The sequence below is a fragment of the Pogoniulus pusillus genome, chromosome 2 (genome assembly GCF_015220805.1).
Source record: "Pogoniulus pusillus isolate bPogPus1 chromosome 2, bPogPus1.pri, whole genome shotgun sequence".
NCBI classification, from domain to species: Eukaryota; Metazoa; Chordata; class Aves; order Piciformes; family Lybiidae; genus Pogoniulus; species Pogoniulus pusillus.
Window position 1 is genome coordinate 32953919 of NC_087265.1, and position 26088 is coordinate 32980006.

Consider the following 26088-nt stretch of genomic DNA (forward strand, 5'->3'; position numbering starts at 1 on the left):
GGAGCAAGACTTCCACTGGGCACATACATGTCCTGACAAGCCTCTTTCTTAACAGTACAGAGCCTTGTCTTTCTAAACGAGCTGGAGAGACTTGCTTCCAGCAAGTCAGATGGTCACATGTAGCTTTCTCTGAGTGCTTGAGTGTTGTCCCTGAACCAGTAACACCAAAAACATGCACAGAGCCATGCTGAGGGATTGCTTTTGAAGATACCTGTGGCATTGCTTCCCTCATTGCAGCCTGGGGTCCTTAATTTCTCTGAGTCGTCCTTAGAGTCAGATTTTTCTGTGCCTTTCTGCTCCCTTGGGCTGATAAAGTGTGGGAGCGTGGAGAGGGGTGATATTGATGGATTACAGCAACAGGAAAATGAAGGAACATATGGAATCCCTTTGCTGCTTGGGATGGTTTGCAGCCCTGTTTGCCTGTGTGTTGACTGTGTTTCCAGGGTAAGGTCAGTTTTTAACGGGTCAAAGAGTTGACTGTAAAACTCACAACTCTCTCTCATCCTGTCCATGGATTCAGATGTTTCTCCTCTGCTAGGCGGGTTGACATTTTGTGTGGGTTCTGTGTTTGAAGTCGTCACTGGTGTCCCACAAGCAGAACTACTGTCTTTAGTTGTGTTTTTTGGGGGGAAAGCTAGCACTATATGCTGGCCAGTCTGCTGCTCCTCCATTACAACCCCCTTGGCCAGTCGTCCCCTCTGCCTCCATGAAATACATCTGTTTTTAACCTGCTGATTTCATCCGTGCTTGTTAACGGGTTTATTTTCGGTGCCGAGAGGTAGTCGTTCCCAGCTGTCCTATCAGCGGGCTGCTGGGGAGCGCAGCACTCATTACCGATAGAAGAAAACGAATTGCGAGTCCTAGGGCTAAATGTTCTTGCATGCTCCTACGCGAGTAGGTGCTGCCGCTCTGCCCAGACGAGACGTTGCTTCAGACCTATCAGCAGGAAGGTGGTGCATGGTTGCACCTCAGCTTCTCTTTTCTGGCGACGGCTCGGCTGGTGCGTGCTGTCTGCATGTGCAGATGATGGATGTGGGAGCAACTTCCTAGCCTGGAACCTGTATATATTACAATACAAAGGTGGCAGGAGGCTGAGTCACTTTTGTTTGGGTTTTTTAAGCTCTCCTGTGGTTTTTGATCATCCAGGTGCTCTTGTGCAAGTCAGAGGGTCAGTAATACAGGTTGGATTGGAAGCCCTGTTAAATGATGGAGAGAAAGCTGCAATAATAATAATATTACTAATGCTATAGTAATAGTGATGTAAACGTCTTTGCTTTTCATAGTTCCCTGCAGGCTCTTTAGCTGCTTCCTCTGCCCCCTTTTTCTGCCCCGAGGGAGGGTTGCCTCATGGAGCATCCCATCATTTCAAGTGGGGAGATTGCTGCCACAAAGCAAACCCAGATGTTTTATAGCTGACTTCAGGAAACACCCTTTGGATGCAGCAGAGAAGCATGTCTGTGAAACGTAATCATTAGTCTGGGTTGCTCCTCCTGTGCTGCAAGTGAGCCCCCTGCAAAGCTTAGCACTTCCCTCTCCTCTGGTTTGCCCTCTGGGGGTAAATCCAGCAGCACCCTCTGTGCCCGGCCAGCCTGAGCGGGTGGGCTGGGTGAAGTGCTTTAGGTTGTCTTTTAGAGGGATGGCGTTTGCATGGTGTGTGGCCTTGTTTGAACGGCGCTGGCTGTTTCCTTAGGAACAGCAAAGGCTTTTTCAGAGTTGAACAATGGTGTGTCCCCAGCTCGGTCAGTGGAAGAACAAGGCAGGCGATGTTTGTCAGTCGCCGCTGCCCTTAGTTTGCCAGCAAGCTCTGTGAGGGCTTTGCAGGGGTCGAAGAATTGTGGAATGGTTTAGGTTGGAAGGAACCTTTAAAGTTCACCTAGTCTACTCGCTCTGCAGTGAGCAGGGACATCTTCAGCTAGATCAGGTTGCTCAGACCCCTGCCCAACCTGAATGTTTCCAGAGCTGGCATTTTTACCACCTCTCTGGGCAACCTCGGCCAGTGTTACACCACTGTCACAGGGAAGCATTTTGTCATAATATCTAACCTAAATCTCCCCTCTTTCAGTTTATTACCATCACACCTTGTTCTGTTGCAACAGGCCCTGCTGAAAACACTGTCCCCATCTTTCTTTCAAGGTCCTCTTTTATTGCAGCTTTCCAGTGCTTAGATCTCTTCAGAGCCTGTATTTCTCAGGCTGAACAATCCCAAGTACTGCAGGTAGGGTCTCACTAGGGCAGAGTAGAGGGACAGAATTCCCACGCTTGACCTGCTGGCCAGACAACTTCTGATGCAGCACAGGATACAGTTGACCTTCTGGGCTGCAATTGTGTGTTGCTGACTCAGGCTACCAGTACCTTCAAGTCCTTCTCTGCAGGGCTGCTCTTTGCGGTCCTTGTTATCAGCTGGGATGCTCCTCTGTGTTGGTGACTTGCAGCACATCCTGCTCGTGACTGCTGGTCTGGTGGCATTGCACCAGAAAAGGGTGGAGGCTGGGGAGAGAGCGAGAGCTGTGTTGCATTGAATTAGGGGAGTAGAATTTGGAATATGTCCATGGATGGGCTTGGTTGGTCCTTTTGGCTGCAAGTTGGCATTGGTGCTTTAGTGAGCACCAAGGCTGGTTGGAGCATCTGTCAGTTTTCTTGCTGTAATGGGAGAAAGTGTTTGAGTTGTCCATCTAGAACCACACCTACACCAGGTAAAGGGTGGAGGAAGGCAGCAACAAAGCAAAAGGCAGGAATTTTAATATCCGGTGTGATGGTCACACAGCGAATGGAGACCAAAGTTTCCCAGCTCTTGCTTGCCTCTGGGAGTAAAAATAATCTGTGTGAGCTCAGATCATGGCTTTGTGGGAGACTTTAAAGCTTTAAGTCCTGCGTTATTCCCTGCTGCCATGTCGTGGTCTTCGTTTGCATCCGTTCCCAGAGCAGCTGGGGGGGACGCTGGGTCCCTCGGCGTGAGGGCTGCTGCAGCTATAATTAAACAAAGAGAAACTTCTCATTTTTTTGTAAGTGATCCAGCTTCCGGAAAAAGGCAGCTAGCTGAGGGGAGGGAAACAAAACAAGCCTTCGCCTGGCCAGAAAAAGCGTCCTCACCTCTCTGGCATTTCCTTGCTTTCTTTCCACCCTCCCCAGTCTCCCTCCCCAGCCCCTTGCATCCTGGCCACAGTATTGAAACCCTGCCATCAGATTAGCTGTGCCGGGGTGGGGTTGCTGTCTGCCTGCATGAGAAATGTTTCCCAGCCAGCAGTGTGCTTGCAAAGCAAGCCTTGGAAATAGCTCTCCTCTCTCCCCCAAGCACTCTGCCTCCAGCCCCAGATCCCTCTTCACAAAAAAAACCAACCAAACAAACAAACAACAAACCAAAACCAAAGAAACAACCAAACAAAAAAACCCAAAGCACCGAGTTTTTTTTCTGTGTGTCTGACTGTGCCTTTGGTGCAGATTGAGCTACTGAAGACCATCAGAAAGCACAGGGACTATTTCCTAGTGCACATAGGCTTTGAGCTACTGGTCTTTTGCAGTTTGTCAGGTTTGGAGCTAGGGAAAAAAAGAGATGAAATAGTCCCTCCTACAAAAAGAGAAGAGGAGATGAGAGGTGCATGCTGCCAAAAGAAAGAGGAGGGGATGAGGAGGGTGCATCCTGAAAAAAAGAGGAGGAAATGGAAAGGGGTTGCATCCCATGAAAAAAGAGATGGGGGGAGTGCATCCCACAAGAAAAAGGAGATGAGAGGTACAACCCATAAAAAGTGGGGAAGATGAAGGGGTGCATTTCTCAGAAAGCAGAAGAGATGGAGCAGTGTATCCCGCACAAAGTGGAGGAGATGGGGGGATGCATCTTGCAGTTTGTCTTCCCTAGCGCTGTCTGCTCCTTACCTGTGGATGCTCTTGGCTGGAGGTTCATTGGAGCAGCCTCTGGACAAGTGATACCTCCGTATGTGTTCATCCCATGTTTGCTCAGATGCAGGAGGATGAACAGTTTTTATTTTAGGGGAAAGGGGATGAAAAGAATGAGATGGGTTGTTTCTTGAATGTGTCTTGGGTTTGTTTGTTTGTTGTAATAGTGGCTTCCTGGGACACAGCTCCTTTCTGGCACATTGCATCAGCTGCCCTTGCCAGAGAGCAAATCAGTAGCAACCACAAAGTGAGCCTTTCTTTTGGCTTTTGCAAGCATTTTGCTTGATTACCTCCAGGCAAGGGCTGTGGACAGACAAAGTATTTATTGTCCCTGGGAGATGACAATTATCTCATCAGCAAAGCAGATAGTCAATGCCTCTGGCTCTGGCCTTGACCAGCTTATCATCAGAGTTATGCTGCATCCTGGAGTTTATTGAGGTTACTTTGCACTGGACATAGGGGAGGATGCTCTGGGAATGCAACATCATGGTGGTGGATCTCTTCCGATGCATTTATCTACCGCAGCTTCACCTGGGTCTTCTCTGTGCAGAACGCTTAGGTGAAAAATTAATGAAGGTTTGGAAGTTTTTCTGTGTTTTTGAGTAGGGCAGGGTATTTTTTTTTCTTTTTCATCTGCTTGGAGCCAGCAAACATCACTGAGAAACAGCTTGATGCCATCAGTCAGTTCTTCCAAATAGATTTTCCCCCGTCTCTTTCCTGCTGCTCCAGAGGTGTGGCCTGTTCCCTAGAGAGAGCTGGTGCTGCTCTGGAGTAGCCAAGCACCTAAAAGTTAATTGCTGATGAAAAACGCTTTAATTAACTCAATTAGCCAGACGATCCATCTGGACTCTTGCAGTGGCTGCTGAGATTCTGTGAAACGAGGTCACAAATCCACCCTAGTGATAGAGGAGCACACTGACTCTTTCAAGTCCCTGGAGTGTGTGCTATGGTCTCCAGCGCATCCCTGCGCTTGGACTTGTAGGAATGGGAGATGTTCTGGCAAGAGGCGTGTGAAAGTTGTGCCTTGACATTGATCACAGATCTTGGGTACTTTTGTGTGAGCAGTGTTGTGGGTTTTGGTTTTTTTTTTTGCTACTCTGCCTGATTTTTAGTGCCTTGCCCTGCAGTGGGACAGCCCTGAAGCTCCTCAGAGAGGCAACTGGTCAGAGCAGCTGATCCCTCTCTCTGGCTCCTGCTCTGCCTGTTAATAGGAGCTATTAAAATGTTCACCAAATTCAGGATGCAGGACATGACTGAGCATGGAAACAGTGAGCAAAAAAAGCTTTAGGCCAGTGTACTGTTTGAGCAGAGGAATGCAGGGCCCTGCAGCAGGGATTTGGGGAGAGTGAGTGTTTAACCCCCTCTCTTCAAATGCCTTGCAGCAGAGGTGACATTTCCATCCCAGCTTCAACTCCATGTGTTGATCTCTGTTTTAAACCATCCCCTTCCGGGTTTGTCATCCTGCTGTCAGTTTCCTGCTACCTGGGTGTGATGATAAACCCCAGCACAGGCAGGAAGAGGTGGATGTATGTTCTGAAGGATTTGGGTACCAGCAGGTAATGCTGAGGAGAAACTGAGACACAGAGCATCATCGTTGCCTGGGTTCAGGCAGCATAACCATGCAAGGGTTGAACCATGGTTTCTGCAGTTGCAGTACTTGTGCCTCCAAAAGTGGGATCTAAAATCACTTCAGAAATGCATTTTGAGGGGAAGAGGGAATAAATTATAAAATTGTGGAATGGCTTGGGTTGGAAGGAACCTTTAAAGGTCAGCTATTCCAACACCTGTGCAGTAAGCAAGGACATCTTAACTAGGGCAGGTTTCTCAGAGCCCTATCCAACCTCACCTGGAGTGTTTCCAGAATGAGACTTCTACCACATCTCTGGGCAACCAGTGCCAGTGTTTCACCTCCCTGAGAGGGAAGAGTTTCTTCCTAATATCGGATCTAAATCTTTCCTCTTTCAGTTCAAAACCATCACCCCTCGTCCTGTCACAAAAGGCCCTGCTTAAAATATTGTCCCCATCTCTCTTGCAGGTATCCTTTAAGTACTGAAAAGCCACAATAAGATCTCCCCAGAGCCTTTGCCAGACTTAACAACTCCAACTCTCTCAGCCTTTCTTCACAGCAGAGGTGTTTCAGCCTTCTGATCATTTTTGTGGCTTTCTCTGGACTTGTGCCAGCAAATCTATCACAGTGTCCAGATTGCCCTTCAGTGAGGCAGGATAAAAGGAATAAAAATATTTGTAGTTTGGCCTAATTTTTAAGGGATTGTGACCAGAACGTCTTGATGTTGGCACTACATCAGACAGTTCCCTCACTTGGGAGGGGGAAGAGGGAGGTGGTTCCTAGCTAAGGCAGTTTTGTGTAACCAGGGCAGAGGGTAAATTCCCTGTGAGGAGGCTGGCAGGCAGATGTGATGCTGCTGGTCACTGCCAGAGTGTTTGTATGCAGAACATCTTTCTTTGGGCTGAGCATCCATTGCCTGGCAGTGGAGACATCCTGCCTTGGGAGGTCCCAGCTCATCCCTGCGTCCCAAACAGGAGTTTGAGCATCAGCCAGATTTCAGTCTCATTCTATGAGTGGAATATGTGGGAATCATTTGAACCCACAGGTCTGAGATATATCATGATAATTCCTACCCAGTGCTGCGAACACTTCTTCCTCCCTTTTGGCTTTGAGTATGGAATCCTCGTCCCTCTTCCCGCACAAAAAAAATGTGAGTAATGTTGGAGAAATCTGGGATGGGGCCCAGCAAGTGATCGGATATCCGGCTAAGCATGTCTCTGACTTCTGAACTGAAAGCTCCCAAATGAATAATGTGGCAGATTGTGAAGGATTGCATTTTATGTTGGAGTTCCTGAATGACCTGTGTGGTCCTGTTTTGACAGGGGAGCTGGACTCGATCTCTAGAGGTTCCTTCAGCCCCTACCATTCTATTATTCTGCTTTATTTCTCAAAGCTTCAGTCTGCAAAACTTGGAAGGGGATTTTTGTGTTACCAGCTCAGTACATTTGCTTTATGCTAGAAGTACAGGGAGGTGGTGGAGTTGCTGTCCCTGGAGGTGTTGAAGAAAAGCCTGGATGAGGCACTTAGTGCTATGGTCTAGTTGATTGGCTAGAGTTGGGTGCTAAGTTGGACTGGATGATCTTGGAGGTCTCTTCCAGTCTGGCTGATTCTGTGTTTCTATGTTGTTAGTGGTCTAATTGAAAATAAAACTGACAGTAATAAGCACTAGTTTTAAAAAATAAAAATACCAATTTCATTCACAATGTCTTGAGAAAACACAGGATGTGTTTTGGTTGATAGGCTTGTGGGCTCTGCAAGCTGTAAATGTTGTTCGTTGGGATCATGTATGGAACAAGCGCAAAATTTGGTGTCGGAGGGGAGAGTTATGAGGCCACCTTCAGCAGTGGCAACGTTAAACATAATAATGTAGTAGAATCATAGAATCAACCAGGTTGGAAGAGACCTCCAAGATCACCCAGTCCAACCTAGAGGCACCCAGCCACTAAGTGCCTCATCCAGGCTTTTCTTGAACACTCCCAGGGACGGTGCCTGTCTTTATACCACAGGAAGTGGGGGGAGTGGGCTAACCATCACCTGGAGTGTGGCCCACCCCTGGGGAGGGGCCAAGACCCCTAGGGTCAGGTTCAGGGTTACTCCCCCAGGAGTGTTAACCTTATATATTGCCTCCACCACCTCCCTGGGCAGCCCATTCCAATGGCAAAACACTCTCTCCATGAAGAACTTCCTCCTAACATGCAGCCTAGACCTCCCCTGGCACAACTTGAGACTGTCCCCACTAAATGTAAATGTGATGGCATGGAGAAATACCAGTAGAAGTTGCTCTTAGCAATAATGGTCTCTCCTATCTTTCTTTTTACCCTTCTGGACAGTGCCGAAAACCTTTGTTTCTTTTCTGTTGATCAAGTACTTATGGCATCCTTCTAAATATAAATCTGTCCTAAGGCGTCTGCTGTGCCTGGAATTTCACTTCTCTTGTGTGTCACTTCAAAAGAGCTTTAATTAAAATATATATATATCTCTATCCATCTGCACTGGTTTGATAACTTAGGCTCTCTTTTCTCATCAAGAGCATGTCTAATTCTGGCCTGACCCTGGTCCCTCTGAGAGCAAAGCCCTGAAATCTGCAGCCTTCATGTGGGGCACCAGCTGGCTGTGCTGGAAAGCATCCTTCAGCTTCTGCTCTTCTCTGCAGAGCTGCCCCATCACTGGCACAAAGATCTGCTGCACTTCTGGATCTGAGCGATAGCGAAATATGAAAGAGCTTGATCTCACAGGGAAGGAAATCTGGGGTACTGCTGTAAAAGATGATGAGAAAGGGAGGTGTTGTCAAGGTGAATTGAAGATGGCCATAGGTGGTGCCCTGGCATGTTAGTTGTACCTCAGATTGTTGTCTTGAGCCAAGAGCTTGCTGCTTGTAGATACCAACCTGTACTTTAGATATGGAGCCAAAACTGAAATACATATTCACAGTGGTTATCAGAGCAGCCTTGGGGCAGAGCTAGTGGTGCCTTTCCATAGAAATCAATAAACAGAGCAGGTTCTTTGCTGCACGTGGTCAAAATTCAGCAGACCCAAGACATCTGTCTCTGAATACAGGAGACTACTTAACTGGACTACTTTAGACTTTATTTTCTGATGCAAGGCACATTCTTCTGGCAACACTTAGGTCTTTTTTTGTATCTCTGCCAGCAATGGCTTTGTCTTTTTCACTCTGATAATGGGTGCTTCTGAGTTAGCCTAAGACAACCCTTTACTGTGGCTGATAATGCTTTGACCCCAAGTCAAGCTGCAGTACTTTGACGTTCAGTGGTGCGGTCTGTTACCACACAAATGGTAGTGGGAATGAACGGAGCACCTGCCTCTCGGGCTGGACAGGTGGGCTCTGAGGCTACTCAGGGCCCTGCCTCTTGTGAAGTGAGAGCAGGTCCATCTCCTTACAGCCTTGCCTGGGGCTGACTTAATTGAAACAGCGTAGAGGGAATAACTTGCCCTTGGGACACATTCTGTGGAGGCTTAGGGTTGCCCAATTTTGGGGAGCTGCTTTGTGAAGATGCATCACTGTGGTTTGATGCACACACAGAAGGGGTTTTTGTGCTTGTAAGAAGAGATGCAATGTAGGAAGGTGTAGAAACTGACTCCATTCAACCACGAAAGCTCTGCTTTATGTAAGAAAAGCATCTTTCATTACTTTAAGCTGACTTTTGGATGTTATTTTAATCTTGCTCATTAACTGGTGCGGCAAAGAACATGTCTGAGATGCATCCCTGCTTCATCTGGCAACAAGAACAAGGGGATGCAGTCTCAAGTTGTGCCAGGGGAAGTATAGGGTGGATGTTAAGAAGAAGTTCTTCATGGAGAGAGTGATTTGCCATTGGAATGGGCTGCCCAGGGAGGTGGTGGAGTCACTGTCCCTGGAGGTGTTCAAGCAAAGCCTGGATGAGGCACTTAGTGCCATGGTCTAGTTGTCTGGCTAGGGCTGGGTGCTAGGTTGGACTAGATGATCTTGGAGGTCTCTTCCAACCTGGTTGATTCTATGATTCTAAGAGCAATTTTATGCAAAGTTGAGATTTCGACAAATTTATATTAGTGACTATGTGTGTGCTCAAACATCTTGCTAGAAGAGGCACATCTTACCCCAGAATGGCTCAGTCTTTATTAATGATTATGTCCAGGCACAGAGAAGCAGCATGTCATAGAATTGCATGATTGGAAATGGTCTTAAGACCATCAAGTCCAGACATAACCTAAAATTTCCCTGCACAAAGCTGTTAGACCATGTCCCTGAATGTCTTTGACATTGCATGTGGTGGAGGCTGCAGAGAAAGGACTCTCATTTCATACCACATTAATTTTGAGAGCGTCCAGGCAAGGGCCTTGTGCTTTTCTAACTGACGTAAAACTAAACAGATCAAAGTGCGTAACTTTGTTTGCAGATAAACTCTTTCCAGTAAAGGCTTGGGTCTTCAAATGATGAAATTTTTTTTTTTTTTCCAATCAACCTTCTGACCCATGATGATGAGATTGAGCAGCTTTTAACCTGGTGAGACTGAAACAACAGTCTCTGAAGTATAGATGAATGGGGTGGGTGGTGTTATTTTGGGATTTTCCCTTCATGATGCTGTTGATGTTATGGAAAGTGCTTGGAGCCACTTCTTGAGTTCTATCTGGCATCTCTCACCTTCAGGTCGTGTTCCCCTTTAGTTAATTTGCAGGTTGTGTGGAGCCTGTGTGCAGTTTGACAGGCTTTAATTTCAGGGGGAACTAATTAAACAAGCAGGTGTGGTGTTGGCTCTCTTGTTGCGTAAACACTGGCCTATTTCGGTTTATCTCAAGCGCTCTCCTGTCTGGCAAAGCTGGGTGCCTGCACCTGGAAAGCTAGTTCCCACCTGTGGACAAGTTCTAATCTAGATTAAGACAAAGACTTTGCTGCTAAGAACTACCTGAAATGAGCCGGTGTGATGAGGCTGGTGTTGAAAGCACACTCTAAATTGAAGCAGGAATGCATTCTGTGATGGGTTTTCAGCTTGGGAATTTGTGAATGAGATCAAATCAAAAGCCTGGGCCTCTTTGTAGCAAGTCTTAATCCATACTCTGAGCTGGAGCAGATGGCTGTTCTCTCTTGCACTTCTTGTTGCGCACCTCCTAAACAGCAGCTCTGTGAAGAGGGACCTAGGAGCCTTGGTGGACAGGCTCACTGCGAGAAAGCAATGTGCCATTGTGAGGAAGGAGGTCTCCTGGGTTGCATCGAGAAAAATGTGGCCAGCAGGTCAGCTTCTCCTCCTCCTCTGCTCTAGCAAGGTCACATCTGGAGTACTATGTCCAGTTCTGGCCTCCATAGTTCAAGAGAGAAAGGGAACTGCTGGAGTGAGTCTGGTGCAGGGCTACTAAGATAATGAGGAGGCTGAGACCTGAGGCTTCTTAGACAAAAGAAGAGTGAGAGGGGATCTTAGTGATGGTCTTAAATATCTAAAGGGCAGGTGTCAACAGAATAGGACCAGTCTCTTTCCAGTAGTGCCCAGTGATGTGACAAGGGTCAATGGGCACAAACTGGAACTTGGGAGTTCCATTGGAACGTGAGAAAAAGATTCTTCCCTGTGATGGTGACAGAACACTGGAACAGGCTGTCCAGGGAGGCTGTGGAGTCTTTTTCTCTGGTCATCTTCAAAACCTGCCTGGACATGATCCTGTGCAACCTCCTGTAGGTGACCCTACAAGGGTCTGGATGATCACCAGAGGACCTTTTCAATCCCTACCATTCTGTCATTCTGTGAACCACTGCTCTACCTGCTCCTGGATTTTCTCTCCACCAAGAGCAGCAACAGATTTGGGGAGGGTCTAGGGCTGCTGATGGTGTAGCATCTATTAAAAATATCATTTTTTATTAAAAGAAAAACCCTTTTTCCTTTAGCAGGAGAGTTGTATTAGATGATCTGCTGATGTCTCTTCCAACCTTTAGCTTGCACTCTTTCCAGCATGGGTTTGTGGACCCCTTGGTCTGCATTGGGTCAAATGTAGAGCATCCTGTGGAGCGAGCAACTTGCACTGCAGTTTAACCCCACATGTTGATTTCCTATGAGAAGACCTCCAGCTCCAGGAAGCAGTTTCATTGCTTAAACCCAGGTGTCATGTGGGATCTGATTTGGAAACCACAGAATGGTTTAGGTTGGAAGGGACCTCAAAGATCACAGTATCACAGTATCACAGTATCATTAGGGTTGGAAGAGACCTCACAGATCATCAAGTCCAACCCTTTACCACAGAGCTCAAGGCTAGACCATGGCACCAAGTGCCACGTCCAACCTTGCCTTGAAGTGCCCCAGAGACGGCGACTCCACCACCTCCTCAGGCAGCCCATTCCAGTGTCCAATGACTCTCTCAGTAAAGAACTTTCTCCTCACCTCAAGCCTAAATCTCCCCATCCAGTTCCAACCCCCCACCATAGGCAGGGACACCTTCCACTAGAACAGGTCACTCCAAGGCCTCATCCAACCTGGCCTTGAACACCTCCAGGGAGGGAGCAGCCACAGCCTCTCCGGGCAATTTGTTCCAGTGCCTCACCACCCTCACTGTAAAGAACGTTTTTCTAACATCTAGTTTGAACCTCCCCTCTTCCAGTTTAAACTCATTACCCCTTGTTCTGTCATTACAAGACCTTGTAAATAGTCCCTCCCCAGCCTTCCTGTAGGCCCCCTTCAGATACTGGAAGGCTACTAATAGGTGTCCTTGAAGCCTTGTCTTCTCTAGGCTGCAGAGCCCCAACTCTCGTAGCCTGTCCTCATAGCAGAGCTGCTCCAGCCCTCTGAACATCTTCGTGGCCCTCCTCTGAACTCGCTTCAACAGTTCCATGTTCTTCGTGTGTTGGGGACTCCAGAACTGCACACAGCACTCCAGGGGGGTCTGACGAGAGCAAAGGGGGAGAATCCTCTCCCTTGACCTGCTGGCAACACTTCTCTTGCTGCAGCCCAGGACACAGTTGGCTGTCTGGGCTGCACATGCACACTGCCAGCTCAGTCTTTACCAAGGATGGGCACTTACAAAGCCCTGCTGCTCTGAGGAACTTCTGAGTTATGCTGATTGCTTTTGTTTCTGCCTAACTCATGATGCATTTTGGCTCCTGTCAGCACTTTCAGTGCAGCTGAAGGTGTCGTGTAATCCACCAACAGATCAGTACCTCGACTAATCAGCAAGGTGCGTAAGAACCTTAAATCAAGGGTAAGCTTTTGCACGAGCTCATCGCTTGAATGAATTCTGCAGTTTGATAATCCAAAAAGCTTTTATGCATTAGCAAGAGATGGCATCTGTGGGTGTGCTCAGGCAGCAAACTGGGAACAGAACCTCTGCTTTGCTCTGAAGTGGACTGCCTGACTGAGGTCAGAAGGAGCCCCAGCTAACTTGGGAGTTGCTGCTATGTCCTGGCTATCTGGTCACCTTTTAGGTGACCCATGGGTAGCTGCTGTGTGCCTATCATGTCTGTGGCATCTGTGTCAAGAATGCAGTGCTCTCTTTTTAAATGATGAGCAGGTCAGGCAGGTCTGGAGGAGCAAGTAGGACTGATGTTTCAGCCTTTGAAGTTCTTCATGTGAGGAAGTGACCACTATGGAGGAAATGTGTCTTGGTCGAGTACTTGGGCAGGGGACGATGCATGAATTTGGTTATGTGTTGCTCTATGGGCAAGTTGTAGCTAGTTTGTTTCTGGTGACCTAGCTCATCTCTGGAGCTTTTTGTTGGCCTCTCTGTATGTCACTGCATCACTTATGTGGCCAGCAGTGTGAGTGACTTTCCAGTGCCTGCCCTTCTCTGGTCATGCTGGTGGGACTGGTTTCCCAACATTGCAGTCTGGAAGAAGCAGAGCACGTGGCCCTGTGCACTTCGCCAGCGATTCAGCTCAGAACAGCTTCTTCTTTCCCTCAGACAAAGGCAAAATTATTGAAGGGTGATAGAGACAGAGCTCTGAAGTGTTGATGCAGTTAAAGCTCTGTCATCATCTCCACTTGGGAGAAGCTGCAGCTTTTCAGAGACGTAGTTACTTCAGATTTTAGCAGCTCTTGAAGTCCAAATTAGCATCCAAATGATTTAAGTAAGGAGACGCTGCCAGGACTCTGGCCCTCAGGTTAGCGGGATAGAGTGAGTTGCTCCAAGATGTTTCTCAATGAAAGCCTTTACCATGCTTCAGCTTTTCCCTGTGCTGGTTAATGTAGTGTCCTAAGAAGAGGAGGAGGGATTTGGATAACCTCCCTCAAGAGCACCAAGTATAGTTCTTGAAGCATCTGTGGAAGCAGGATGCCATTTCCTCTCCTTTTGTTTTCTGTTGTTGCCTTTAGTCTGCTCTGTGGATGTTGACCCAAGATCTCATGGATGACCATGGCATCTTCTCTACCATAGCATCACACAGGAAGGGGTGTGTGTGCATTTTCCTGGTGATAATCCTAGGTGAGGCCACAGCACAGTGTTCAAATCATTTCTCCATCAACTGTCAGCATGCCACCAATGGGCAAGGTGGGTGCTGGCAACAGCCAAAGAACTTTGTCCACAACCATTCTCCAGAGCAGTTTGTGCAGGCATCTGTGCCAGGCTACAGATGTGCCCTTAGATTAACACAATGATTAGTTAGCAGTGCTTAAAAAAAAAAAAAAGATATTTTCCTCCTCTTCCAATGCAAAGAGTGATGACTGAGCCACAGATTGTCAGACAAAGCCATTTCATCTTCAAAAGTGTCTCTCTGTGATAAGCAACTGGGTTGTGGGTCTGGAAATCTGGAGTTTATTTCTTCACCACCACCAATTGCCTGTGTGATCTTGTGCTGTTGCTTGCTTTGGCTCAACTCTGAGTTTGAAGGATGCTTGTTCCTTGCTTCTGGCACTGAGCATCCCTCAGGAACAGATTCGCTTCAGCTGACTGAGCTGTTGTGCTTGCAAAGGATTTTGGAAGGGCTGGAAAGGCTTGGAGGAAGAAGATGCTCTCCTGGTCTCTTGTTCCCTCCAAGAGTTTTAAACTCGACTTTGCAACTTCCTTGTCTAATTCTTGGGACCTGAAGAAGATTTTGGGTTTTGTGTTTTTCTTGGTCCCCATGGGGACTTGGTTGGAACAAACTCCTTGCCCTGACAGGAGTGTCCATCCACAGCTCCGTGTTGAAAAATTGCACCAAAGGCACTGTTGCTGGAGACACCCCTCTGCCTTTCTTGTGTTGGGGATGCTGGAGCAGGGGTGACAGGTCACAGTATCACCAAGGTTGGAAGAGACCTCACAGATCATCAAGTCCAACCCTTTACCACAGAGCTCAAGGCTAGACCATGGCACCAAGTGCCACGTCCAATCCTGCCTTGAACAGTCCCAGGGATGGCGACTCCACCACCTCCCCGGGCAGCCCATTCCAGTGTCCAATGACTCTCTCAGTGAAGAACTTTCTCCTCACCTCCAGCCTAAACTTCCCCTGACGTAGCCTGAGGCTGTGTCCTCTCGTTCTGGTGCTGGCCACCTGAGAGAAGAGAGCAACCTCCTCCTGGCTACAGCCACCCCTCAGGTAGTTGTAGACAGCAATAAGGTCACGCCTGAGCCTCCTCTTCTCCAGGCTAACCAATCCCAGCTTCCTCAGCCTCTCCTCGTAGGGCTGTGCTCAAGGCCTCTCACCAGCCTCGTCGCCCTTCTCTGGACACGCTCAAACATCTCAATGTCCCTCCTAAACTGGGGGGCCCAGAACTGAACACAATACTCAAGGTGTGGTCTAACCAGTGCAGAGTACAGGGGCAGAATGACCTCCCTGCTCCTGCTGACCACACCATTCCTGATGCAGGCCAGGATGCCATTGGCCCTCTTGGCCACCTGGGCACACTGCTGCCTCATGTTCAAGTGGGTATCGATCAGCACCCCCAGATCCCTCTCTGTCTGGCTGCTCTCCAGCCACTCCGACCCTAGCCTGTATCTCTGCATGGGGTTGTTGTAGCCAAAGTGCAGCACCCTGCACTTGGAGCTATTGAACCCCATCCCATTGGACTCTGCCCATCTGTCCAGGCGGTCAAGGTTCTGCTGCAGAGCCCTTCTGCCTTCCAACCCAGCCACATCTGCCCCCAGCTTAGTGTCATCTGCAAACTTGCTGATGACTGACTCGATGCCCTCATCCCGATCATCTATGAAGATGTTAAAGAGGATGGGGCTCAGCACTGATCCTTGAGGGACACCACTAGTGACTGGCCGCCAGCTGGTCGTGCAGCCTGTGCTAGCCTGGAAAGCATGGAAGCAAGTGCAGCTTTATTTAATACTTTGCTACTATGGTGTCAGGACTGATGTGCATGTAGTGGATTTTGTGCTGAGAACAAATAAATAGTTAGATCACAGGTCTTGGGCTATGATCCCAGGAGTACTCTTTTTATGGACTTACAAACTGCAGGAGGGATCTTGTATGCAGTGCTGCCAGCACCCTCCTACACTTGCAAGCTTTTTAAATCTTTGCCCCAGTGGTGCCATTTTCAGGAAGTTTTGAGAGAGCTTTGTTGCTGTGGCCGATGCTCAAGGGTGGTGCCTACATCTCTAGAAACCTCCTGTCCCTTGGCAGTCAGCACCATCTCTGTGTGCTTGATGCCAGGAGCATTCTGGGCCCCTTGTACAAGAAAGACATTGGGGTGCTGGAGTGTGTCCAAAGAAGAGCAATGAAGCTGGCAAAGAGTCTGGAGCACAGGTCTTCTAGGGAGTATCTGAGGGACTTGAGGTTATTTAGCTTGAAGAAAAGGAGACTCAGAAGAGACCTTATTGCTCTCTACAGTTCCTGAAAGGAGATGGGGGTTGATCTCTTCTTCCAAGTAACAAGTGATAGGGCAAGGGGAAATTATTTAAAAGTGGCACTGGGTGAGGTTTAGATTGGGCATTAAGAAATGTTCATCATAAGGGTTGTCAGGCATTGAAACAGGCTGCCCAGGGAGGTGGTGGACTCACCAGTCATTCTCCAAGGTATTTAAACCAGCTTTAGATGTTGTGCTTAGGGACATAGTTTAGTGGTGGATTTGGCAGTGCTGGATTAACAGTTGCACTAAAATGGTCTTTTAAGGTCTTTTCCAACCTGAACAATTCTAAGGGACTAGTTATTCTAGGAGTAATGAATGTCAGCTATTCCAGGGGGAAAACCTAACTGGGGACTTAGGAATCTGATAGTTACATGACATCCAGCTTTCCTTACCATGAGTGATTCTCAGGCCATGCACAGCCCACTTGGGCTGACTTGTGCAGTGCTTTCTCCTGGCTTGATGGCTCTTTGTATTAGGCCAAAGTTAGCAAATAGGTGCTGGACTGTAGAGCCTGTGCTTGGTAGCAGCAGGAGGTCTTTCAGGGAAAGTTTTCTTTTCTCTCTGCCCTCAGAGACTAATCTATATTCCACTTGAAAGTCATTACTGGAGATGGATAGCCAATAAGACTTGGGCTTCAAAGTCATTTCTATTAAAAGAAACTTTCCCATCCTTCCTCCTTCTCTTGTGAAGGGTGACATCCCCACCACGGGACTGCAGTGGACACCAGGTGCCAGCAGACATCAGCTTAGCCATAATTAGATTTTTTCCCCCTCCTTTCAGCTTCAGCCCCACCAAACTTTGCCCTTGCCTGGCAGTGGGCTCATCTGGCAGAAGCAGAGCCAAACTTAAACTCATTTCTAAGACTTTGCCTTAGGGCATGACAGGGACTGAAGTGGAACAGTGTAGCACTGGGCTGTGTTCCCCACTGCCTCTTCTGCCGCTGTTGCTCGAGCAGGGATACTGGGGACAAGCATCCCTGCTGCTTACAACGCATCGTGGGGATTGAGTCCAAAGCAAAGCTCTGGGAGATGAGGGATGCTGTAGGAGAGATGGGAGGACCCAGTATTTTTGCAAGTCCTTTCTCATTTGCTGGAAGAGGGACAAAACCTGTTTCTCTTCTCTTTCTGGCATATCAGCAGCACTGAGGCTTGTTTGAGACATAGGTGAGTTCATGCTAATGTGTTCTTTCTGGTACAAAGGACTTGTGTTTTGTTGTCTGAAGAGGTTGTCTTTGGTTGGGTTAATCGGGCTTTTTTGAAGATGAAAGCTTTGGCTTTGCAAATACGAGTAACAAAGTAGGAGAAGATAAGAGAAAGGTGACACAGTTAGGAATCTCTAGGGTATGTGGTGGTGTTGGCATCAAACACACAAAATGCTTGGCCTAGCCTTCTGCAGGGAATGAAACCAATAAGCTCTCCCACACCTGCTCTCACCAGCCAGGCTCAAATTGCTTTATTGAAGAGGTCAGGATCGTGAGGAATGAGATTCTTTGTCTCCGGGACAAAGGAGAGGGAGGAGGAGTTGCTCTGTTCTCCCTTCTAATCAAAATCCATTGTTCCCTGCTGACACTCAGCTACCATCAGATGTTTGGAGACCCTTGGAGGTATCCTGTGACCAGGGGGATACCTCGCTGTCCCACACATCCATGGTGTCTTGCAGTGGTTCCACAGGATAGCCAAGGGAATGGGGCAAATGCCAGTCAGGAGGTTACTTGATTGGTGTAAGTGGTGAGAATAAAGTCAAAGTGGTCTTTTCCAGCAGTGCATGTGCTTTGAGAGGACCTTGGGCCATACCACTGTCACGACTGCTCGCAGCAAGTGATGGATACACTGAAGTGTCTCCTGTGCTTGTCTCCTGGCTTTCCAGAAGTTGTCTCTTCTGCAGCCTTGAGTTGCTTAAGGTTTTATGACTGACAAAAGCACCTTTTTTCAGTAAGTTGATTGTGTGCTCTGTGGGTAGCACTGTGGCTCTGGGAGTTTTGGTTTCCAGTCACAAAAAGTTAATTTCACATGTGTTTAACCAAAGCTAACTGTTTTCAGAAGAAACCCCCAAACCCACTCCTGTGCTTGTAGGAGAGCTGGAGGAGCTTGACTTCGGAGAAAGAAAAGGCAAATTAAAAGCCATTAGCAGCATATGCCTGGGCAACTCTTATCTCTGATGTGGGAAGGGGATTGATGAGAAGCTCTCTCTGCTCATCCCACTTCTCAGTTTGTGACCAAGGGTAGGCAGAAGATTCCTCCTGAGCTTGTACTCTGGGGCACAGGGCTTGAGGGGCTTGTTATGCATTAGCTGTGGAGAACAGGCATACAGCTATGGTAGTTACTGCAAGACTGGCCTGTCTTGTGTTATGGCTCCTGCTCCTAATGCTTTCCATGGACATATGCATGCCACGGTGAGATGAACCCTGCAGCTCCCTAGCTTGGCACAGCTGCAGGGAGGACTGGGAGGTGTGGGATGGGCAGGGACATACATTGGTTCTACCCACCTCCCTTTGCTGGTGGCAGGTACCATGTGCTGCCTTAGCTTTGGCTGCATGTCTGTCTCCAGCTCTCATGGTGCTTGGTACTGATTAGCCCTGCCAGCTCTCCCAGGTCTTATCAGCCCAAATTCTTGGCATTTAGGAGTTTTCTGTCTTTGAGGCTTTTGGAAGGGTCTTGTCCCACCTGTGCTCAAATTTAGTCAGTGCTTGTTGGAGCATCCTGCTTCCCTCCCCTGGGGTTTGCATTTTCAGGTGTTCCCACATTTTATTGCATCTCTTTGCATGTGAACACGAGACTTGGTGCTGCCAGTGAGCATTTCCCTGGGACTGCTTTTCTCTGCTAACCCAGTTCGGCATGGCCAGATGCCTGAGCTATCTCTGTGATTTATAGCTTGTTGTCCAAGCGGAGATGGATCCATACCATAATCCCATCAGGATCAGCTTGGCGTGATGGGTGGAGCTGAGAGTGCTGGGGAGGATGAGGCTCTGCTGCTGGCCCCTCCCTGCCACCATCAGCATGCACTGTCAGGGAGCTACCGGGGGCCCCACTGGGTCTGTGGAGCCAGGAGGGGAAAGCCTGGGGTTGGGATTCCAGGCTGAGCTGTACCAGACAGTTTGCAGAAGTTGTTTTTAACCTTTTCTGTGCCACTGCGTGCCAGGGAATGCTGCTGTTAGAAAGATGAATGTCTTCAAATGCTGCAGGATAAAGGGGTGTTCTGCAGTGTTCTTGGAGTTTTTAAGTAGCTTTTAAGAAGATTTTTAATAGAGGCTGTACCATCACTCTCCCCAAACCTGCTGCTACTCTTTGCCTGGGTGAAGAGGAGATTCAGGAGCAGGCAGAGCTGTGATTGACAGAATCAGAGAAAGGCAGGAATCAAAAAGGATCTCTGGAGGTTGTCTGGTCCAACCCTGCTGCTGAAGCGGTTGCACAGGATCTCTCCAGAGAAGGAGTCTCCACCACCTCTCTGGATAGCCTGTTGCAGTGCTCTGTCACCATGACAGGAAAGAAGCTTTTTCCCATGTTCAAATGGAATGTCCTTTGTTCCAGTTTGTGCCCACTGACCCTTGTCCTGTCACCAGGCACCACTGGCAAGAGTTTGCCCCCATCCTCTTGACACTTACCTTTTAGTTATTCATGAGCATCACTAAGATCCCTTCTCACTCTTCTTCGGGCTAAACAGCTCCAGGTCTCATTCCCCTCATCTTTGTAGCCCTCATTTGGACTCTCTCCACTACTTCCCTGTCTCTCTTGAACTGAGGAGCCCAGTTTAACCACATACTCCAGATGTGGCCTCACTAGAGCAGAGTAGAGGTGGAGAAGATCCCTTGACCTTTTGGCCACACTTTTCTTGATGCAGCCCAGGATTCCTTCTTGGTCACAAGGGCACATTGCTGGCTCATGGCTAACATGCTGTTCTTGAGATCTCCTTCATGATAATACTTTCCAGCAGATCAAGCCCTAACCTGTACTGGGTCAATGGGATTATTTTGAGACCCTGGAGATCCTTGCTGCTTCCCAGCTTGCTCACAACAGTTTTTCTACACATCGAGAAGCAGCCAGCCTCTCTGCAGAGAGGACTGTTATTAGGTCTGCATGTCCCATCTGTCCCTTCCCCAAAACTTTATTCATAGCCCCAACTAATGCAAAATGAAATCCATGTTGAAGACAGCTCTGCTGTTCCCCTCATGGGTGACTCAAATTCCTGGGGTGTCAGCCAGCAGCCATGGGCATGTGCTAGTTGAGGCTTCTGCAAAGCTTTGCCCAACCTTCAGCAAAGCCCATTTCAGGTTTTTGAAAGAATGGTGACATGGTTGGTACCATGAAGTGTAGCCACTTGTGGAGCCCTGACCTTAGCAGTTGTTACCTGCATCCTGCCTTCAAAGCCACCTCTTTATCAGTGTGGGGGAAGCACTCAGCAGGATCTCCTGGCTTGCACAGTTGGATTTGACCTGGCAACGTTGCCTTTCTCTAGTGGGGAAGGGGAAGACAGTGTGGAAAGGGGCTGCAAGTGCCTTTGAGCTGTTTGCATGGTGTGACGCTGTCGCCTTCCTCACTTGCACAGGGCAAACTCTGGTGGCTCACCAGTTTCCTCCCCCCCATTCATTTGGGATGCTGTTTATGGCTTTGGGTAAACAGATGGGGCTGGATTTTTCCTAGTCTATATTTAATCCTGGTCTATAATTAAAGTGCTTTCAGAGGAGTTTGCAGACCATTGTCTCTTCCATGGCTGCAGAAGTGATTTATAAACAAATCTTGCCCCATCCACCCTTGTTTCCCCCTACCCTGCTCCCAGCCATCCCCTTTTATTCCCAGTAGCTAGAGTTTGAAGGCTTGCTGGCTATCTGTCCTGCCTCTGCATTTAGAAGCATCTTGGGACCACCACCTCTCAAAGATGGCCCCAACCCCAAGTCCAGCTGTGGGGCACACGCATCCCCATCCTTTCTGAGTGTGAGAGCATTGCTACATGCAGAATGGACCAAGATGCAGCCCAGGTGCTGCTTTCAGGAAAGGAAATACCTTTTCATAATCTGTCATTTTGATGTACATCCTTGCTGCCTTCTGAGGCTGCAGGGTGCGTGTAGGGGGGGATTTTTCCAGATGATTCTCCACACAAATCACATCTGTCCAGACTTCTATCATAAAGCTTCCCATATAGTTACATAAAGACAGGTTGGAGGAGCATCCCTGTAAATGTCAAGCAGTGTGGATGTGTTGGTGAGAGTTATAAGGGCACGTAAAAAATTATTTGGCACTCACCTCCCAGGCAGGTGTTTAAAAATCCACTTGTGACTTGCACTTTGATTCATAGGAAAAGATCAGCTCCCTGTCCCTGGTTTCTTTCTCACGTCGTGCAGTGCTCACCAAGCAGGCGTGACCTTTGGGCTGTCAAAGTGTTTCTGGTTTTTTGAGAGGATCGTGTGCAGGCATGTCTAAAATTGCTGAAAACTTTGCCACTTGAGCTATTTCTGTGATGATGATGATGATGATGATGATGATGATGATACTGTGCACCTCGTGCTTGATTGTGTGCCTGTGTAGCTACCGAGAGCTTGAACTCTCCATCCAGAGAGGGGAAAAAAAGGTCACCTCTGGAGAGTTTCTTTAGGAGGAGGGGGCAGTGTTCACAGTTTTGCATGCCAAATGTGCAATCTCAAACAGTGCCTGGCATTAATGAGAGGCAGCACCTTGTCTACTGTGGCGGTGCTTTGCAAAGGGGCAAGGTGGATGGGAGCTAGCTGAGGAGAGCTTCTTTCCTCCCTTCTCACCGATGGCTCATTGCTTTTTCTTGCAGCTCCAAGCTGGGTCTTACCTGGCCCAGCTTTGATACGCTCAGTCTTGACTCAAAGCCTAGTTTCTCTTTATTTATTGCCTGCCAAGCCTTCTTCCCTTGGAGCGCTCCCAGCAGGACCCAAACCAGTGTTCTTCTCAAAGGAAAAAAGGTTTGCACACAAGTTCTCCCTTCCCTTTTCTGGCTGCAGCCTGGTGCATCCCTTCCAGCTAACCACATTCCTGGCATACCAGCCCTGGGGATGGCTTGGGAAACGTTTCAAGTAGACTGGAGTATCTCCTGCTCAGGCTCCCCCCTGCAAATTTCCTCTTATTGCATTCCAGAAAGGGCACTGAATCCTTCAGGGCTTGCTGCTGGTGGAGAAAGACCTGCTGCTTTAATAAGAGCCAGCTGCAGCCAAAGCAATCAGTGCTTGTCTTCATGTTTCCATCAGCTCCATAACCCACCCAAGGAATTTAAATTTAGAGTTTATCCTCTACTTGGTCTGATTATCAAGCGGAAGGAGGGAAAAAATGCATTTGAAGGGAAGAAAGGAGTGGATGAGAAGCCCTTTGACTGCTAAGCTAAAGCAAGGGATTTGAATATAACTTTGGACTTCACAGGGCTTTATTTTTAAGAGCTGTTGGCTCTTTGCAGTCAAGCTGGAGTTTTTTAGGGAGCAGGATGTTGGGGTGGCCTTAGGGATCACAGAATGGCAGGGGCTGGAAGAGACCTCAAAAGATCGTTTAGTCCAACCCCCCTGCCCGAGCAGGATCACCTGTACCAGACCGTGTCCAGGCAGGTTTTGAATATCTCCAGAGAGGGAGACTCCACTAGCCCCTGGGCAGCCTGTTCCAGTGTTCCGTCACCCTCACAGTGAAAAAATTCCTCCTCATGTTTACACGAAACTTCCTATGCCTCAGCTTCCACCCATTGCCCCTTGTTCTGTCACTGGACATCACCGAGCAGAGCCTGGCCCCATCCTGCTGGCACTCACCCTTTGCATATTTATAAACATTGATGAGGTCACCTCTCAATCTCCTCTTCTCCAAGCTAAAGAGCCCCAACTCCCTCAGTCTCTCCTTGTAAGAGAGATGCTCCATGCCTTTAATTATCTTTGTGGCTCTGCACTGGGCTCTCAAGCAGGATGCTGGATGGCAGAATTTACTGGGGTGATGCCAGGTACGTCAGACTGTGTACCTGCTTCCTGGTGCAGACCTAGAGAAGCAAAGCAGGGCTCAGGCTCTGTGCTTTGTCCTTGTCTTCAGCTAGCAGAAAGGCTTGCCTGCTCACACAAATGCTCCTGGTCGTCCTCCAAGCTCCAAAGGACATGGGTGACACCAGAGGAGGTCATACCAATGCTTCATTAGTGAGAATGTTGGTGATCATCACGGCAGTGTTTTTGGCAGGCAGTGGGACATGGGTTCGTTTTCCTCTTGGCTCTGGTGTGCTGATGCAGCTGCTCTTCCACAAGCTTTCTGGAAGTGTTTTTGCAAGTGTTTCTGAAGAAAGGAGATGAAAATCATGTGTTTTTATTTTTGCTCAAGTGAAGCAGAGCAGTCAGTGCAGGAAGGAATGTTTCTCTGGTGTCTGCCGAGGGGTGGGATGCAGGGAGCAAATGAGAAGAGCCAGTCTGCATCCTGGGAGATCCTGGTACTGCGGTGGGAGAGAGTGATGACTTGGTTGAGCATTGAAAAAGCCTGATCCCGTGGGCCCTCCATGCTTGCTAAACACTGCCCCTAGGCTCCCACAGCATCTGAGTGCATGATGGTTTCATAAATATGTATTACAGCAACATGCAAATGCTCTGGAAGATCTTATGAAATGTGGAAGTGGAGCAGTTTGTGAACCTGGGAGCAACGTATCCCCAGATTTCTTTTGAATGCAAGAGGGGTGCTCTGTAGGGGGGGTTGGCCAGGAGCAGCATCTTGGAAGACCAGGCTGTCATTGCTGTCCAAGTCCTTGGTGATTTATAGGCAGTGCTAGGAAGTACCCAGGTTAATGTTTGTGATGCTTTAAAGATGTTCTCCTGTATCTGCAGGGTTAATGTGTGCCTGAGGAGAGCGTTGTTGGCACGTGGGTGGCATAATGAAACTCTAGGCTTATGCTGACATGTTTGGGTTCATTTCTCTTCCCTCAGGCTGGTTCCCCGAGGTGAAGCTGGGGTCTGCATAGCTGTCTTGGCGCACAGAGAAGCCATGGCCGCCTAGCGCTCCACAGCGGTCGGTGGGCTGGAGATGGCGGCGCAGAGGATCCGGGCAGCCAACTCGGGCGGCCTGCCGCGGTGCAAGTCAGAGGGAACACTCATCGACCTCAGCGAGGGCTTTCCTGAGACCAGCCTCTGCGATGTCAAAGGTACGGAGGGATGGGTGGGGACGATACTCCCTTCTCAGTCTGGGGGCATCCTCTCACCACTGGGGTCCCAGAGGGGTTAGGTTAATAATTAGCAGGGGACAGCTCATGGGGAGGAGCAGCAAATGCTGACCGGCACATCTAGGGGTGTGAGGGCAGGCATGGACCTGATTGCAAGAGACCCAGCAGCCAAGAAAAGTGACAGCAACAAGATGGCTGCAAGAGTTTGGTTTCCTGCTTTCACAGAACTGGGAGCTTGCAGGTGGTTTGAATAACTCTTTTTCTTCCTTTTGCTGCGGTTTCTTCAGATGTGTTTGCACTACTCAGCATAAAAGCCATGTTCAGGTCACACGGGAGTTACTGTTCCCCCATGGGAAACAGATCCCAAGAAATAATTCCAGGTGGAAGTTGCCTGGGCCTTTAAGTATGCCAAGGGCCTTTAAAAATAGTCCTGCACAAAAGTGATTGCTTGTGCAGACGCAGCAAGGAAAGTCCTGAACATCAAACACTCTTGCTGCACATTAGGTTGTTTTTAATGAGAAAGTAGGAATTGCTTGTGTTCTCCAAGGACCTTGCTGGTTTCCACACATCGCTGTTAACCTGGCTGCTGCACCACCTGCTTGCATAGGTGAGGGGTGGGACACAGAGATGGCCACTTGCCTGTCTGATTCAAAGGGGTGAGGAGACCAAAAATACCCTGTCCCCTGTCCTGCAGCCAGCTCTGGCTGCAGTGCTGAGTTAATGGTGGCTTCCTAGCAGGCTGACAAGATAGTTTCAGTGCAGGGTTTATATATAGATTGATGCTGAATAAATATCCTCCTGGCTTTGCCTACCTGCTGACAGATGAAGTGGGTTAATAATGAGTTGTTTAGGATGTGTACAGACTCTTCCTATTATTTGATCTCTAATGGGTATTCAAAGATTTCTTTTTGCTCATCCATGGCCTCTCTTACCTTGTAGTTTCCATGTATGAGGAGTGCTGCCAGTCTGCAGTCAGTGATCTCCCATCCATCCATCTCTGGAATTTTAGGGAGGAAATGCAGGAAATTCCTGCATTGCTTAAATGCCCTTTATTCCCTCCAGAGAAGTCTTGTGGGAAAGAGTTCTTGTCAAAGCAGCTGTTGTCCCAGTTCTCTTGCAGCTCCCTTCATGGACATCCAGCTCTCCTTGTTTTCTTAGGTCAGTCTAGTGAGATAGCACACCTTCAAACGCTGTTGTAACATCATCTGCAGCTTGGTCCTAGTGTTTTGGTTTGTTCTTTTTTTTTCTGAAATAACCCCTAAAAGTGAAAGCAGAACCAATAAATGTGGTGGCAGTGCCAGTATGTGTAGGCTTCATCCAGCTGTTTTGTTTGTAATTGGGATTTTCATCTGACACTGTTGAAAAGTTGTAGCGAGGTGGGAGTCAGTCTCTTCTCTCTAGTATCAGGTGATAGGACAAGAGGAAATGCCCCAAAGTTGTTCCAGAGGAGGTTTAGGTTGGATATTAGGAAGAGCTTCCTTACAAAAGGAGTGGTCAGGCATTGGAATAGGTTATCTAAGGAGATGGTGGAGTCACAGTCCTTGGAGGTGTCCAGTTCTGGGCCCCTCAATTCAGGAGAGATGTTGAGGTACTGGAATGTGTCCAGAGAAGGGCAACAAAGCTGGTGAGGGGCCTGGAACACAAACCCTATGAGGAGAGGCTGAGGGAGCTGGGGGTGTTTAGCCTGGAGAAGAGGAGGCTCAGGGGTGACCTCATTGCTGTCTACAACTACCTGAAGGGAGGCTGTAGCCAGGTGGGGGTTGGTCTCTTCTG

At 48.4% G+C, this 26088-nt stretch overlaps 1 protein-coding gene across 2 annotated transcripts in view; it reads left to right on the top strand.

Moving 5' to 3' along the window:
• The window catches only part of SH3BP4 (SH3 domain binding protein 4), a 45397-nt gene that overhangs the window by 5856 nt on the left and 13453 nt on the right, over nt 1-26088 (top strand). For both annotated transcript variants that reach the window (XM_064159769.1, XM_064159774.1), the window contains exon 2: nt 24083-24297. In XM_064159769.1, the coding sequence (XP_064015839.1) occupies nt 24180-24297 (118 nt within the window). In that variant the 5' untranslated portion in view covers nt 24083-24179. The remainder of the gene's footprint in view (nt 1-24082; nt 24298-26088) is intronic.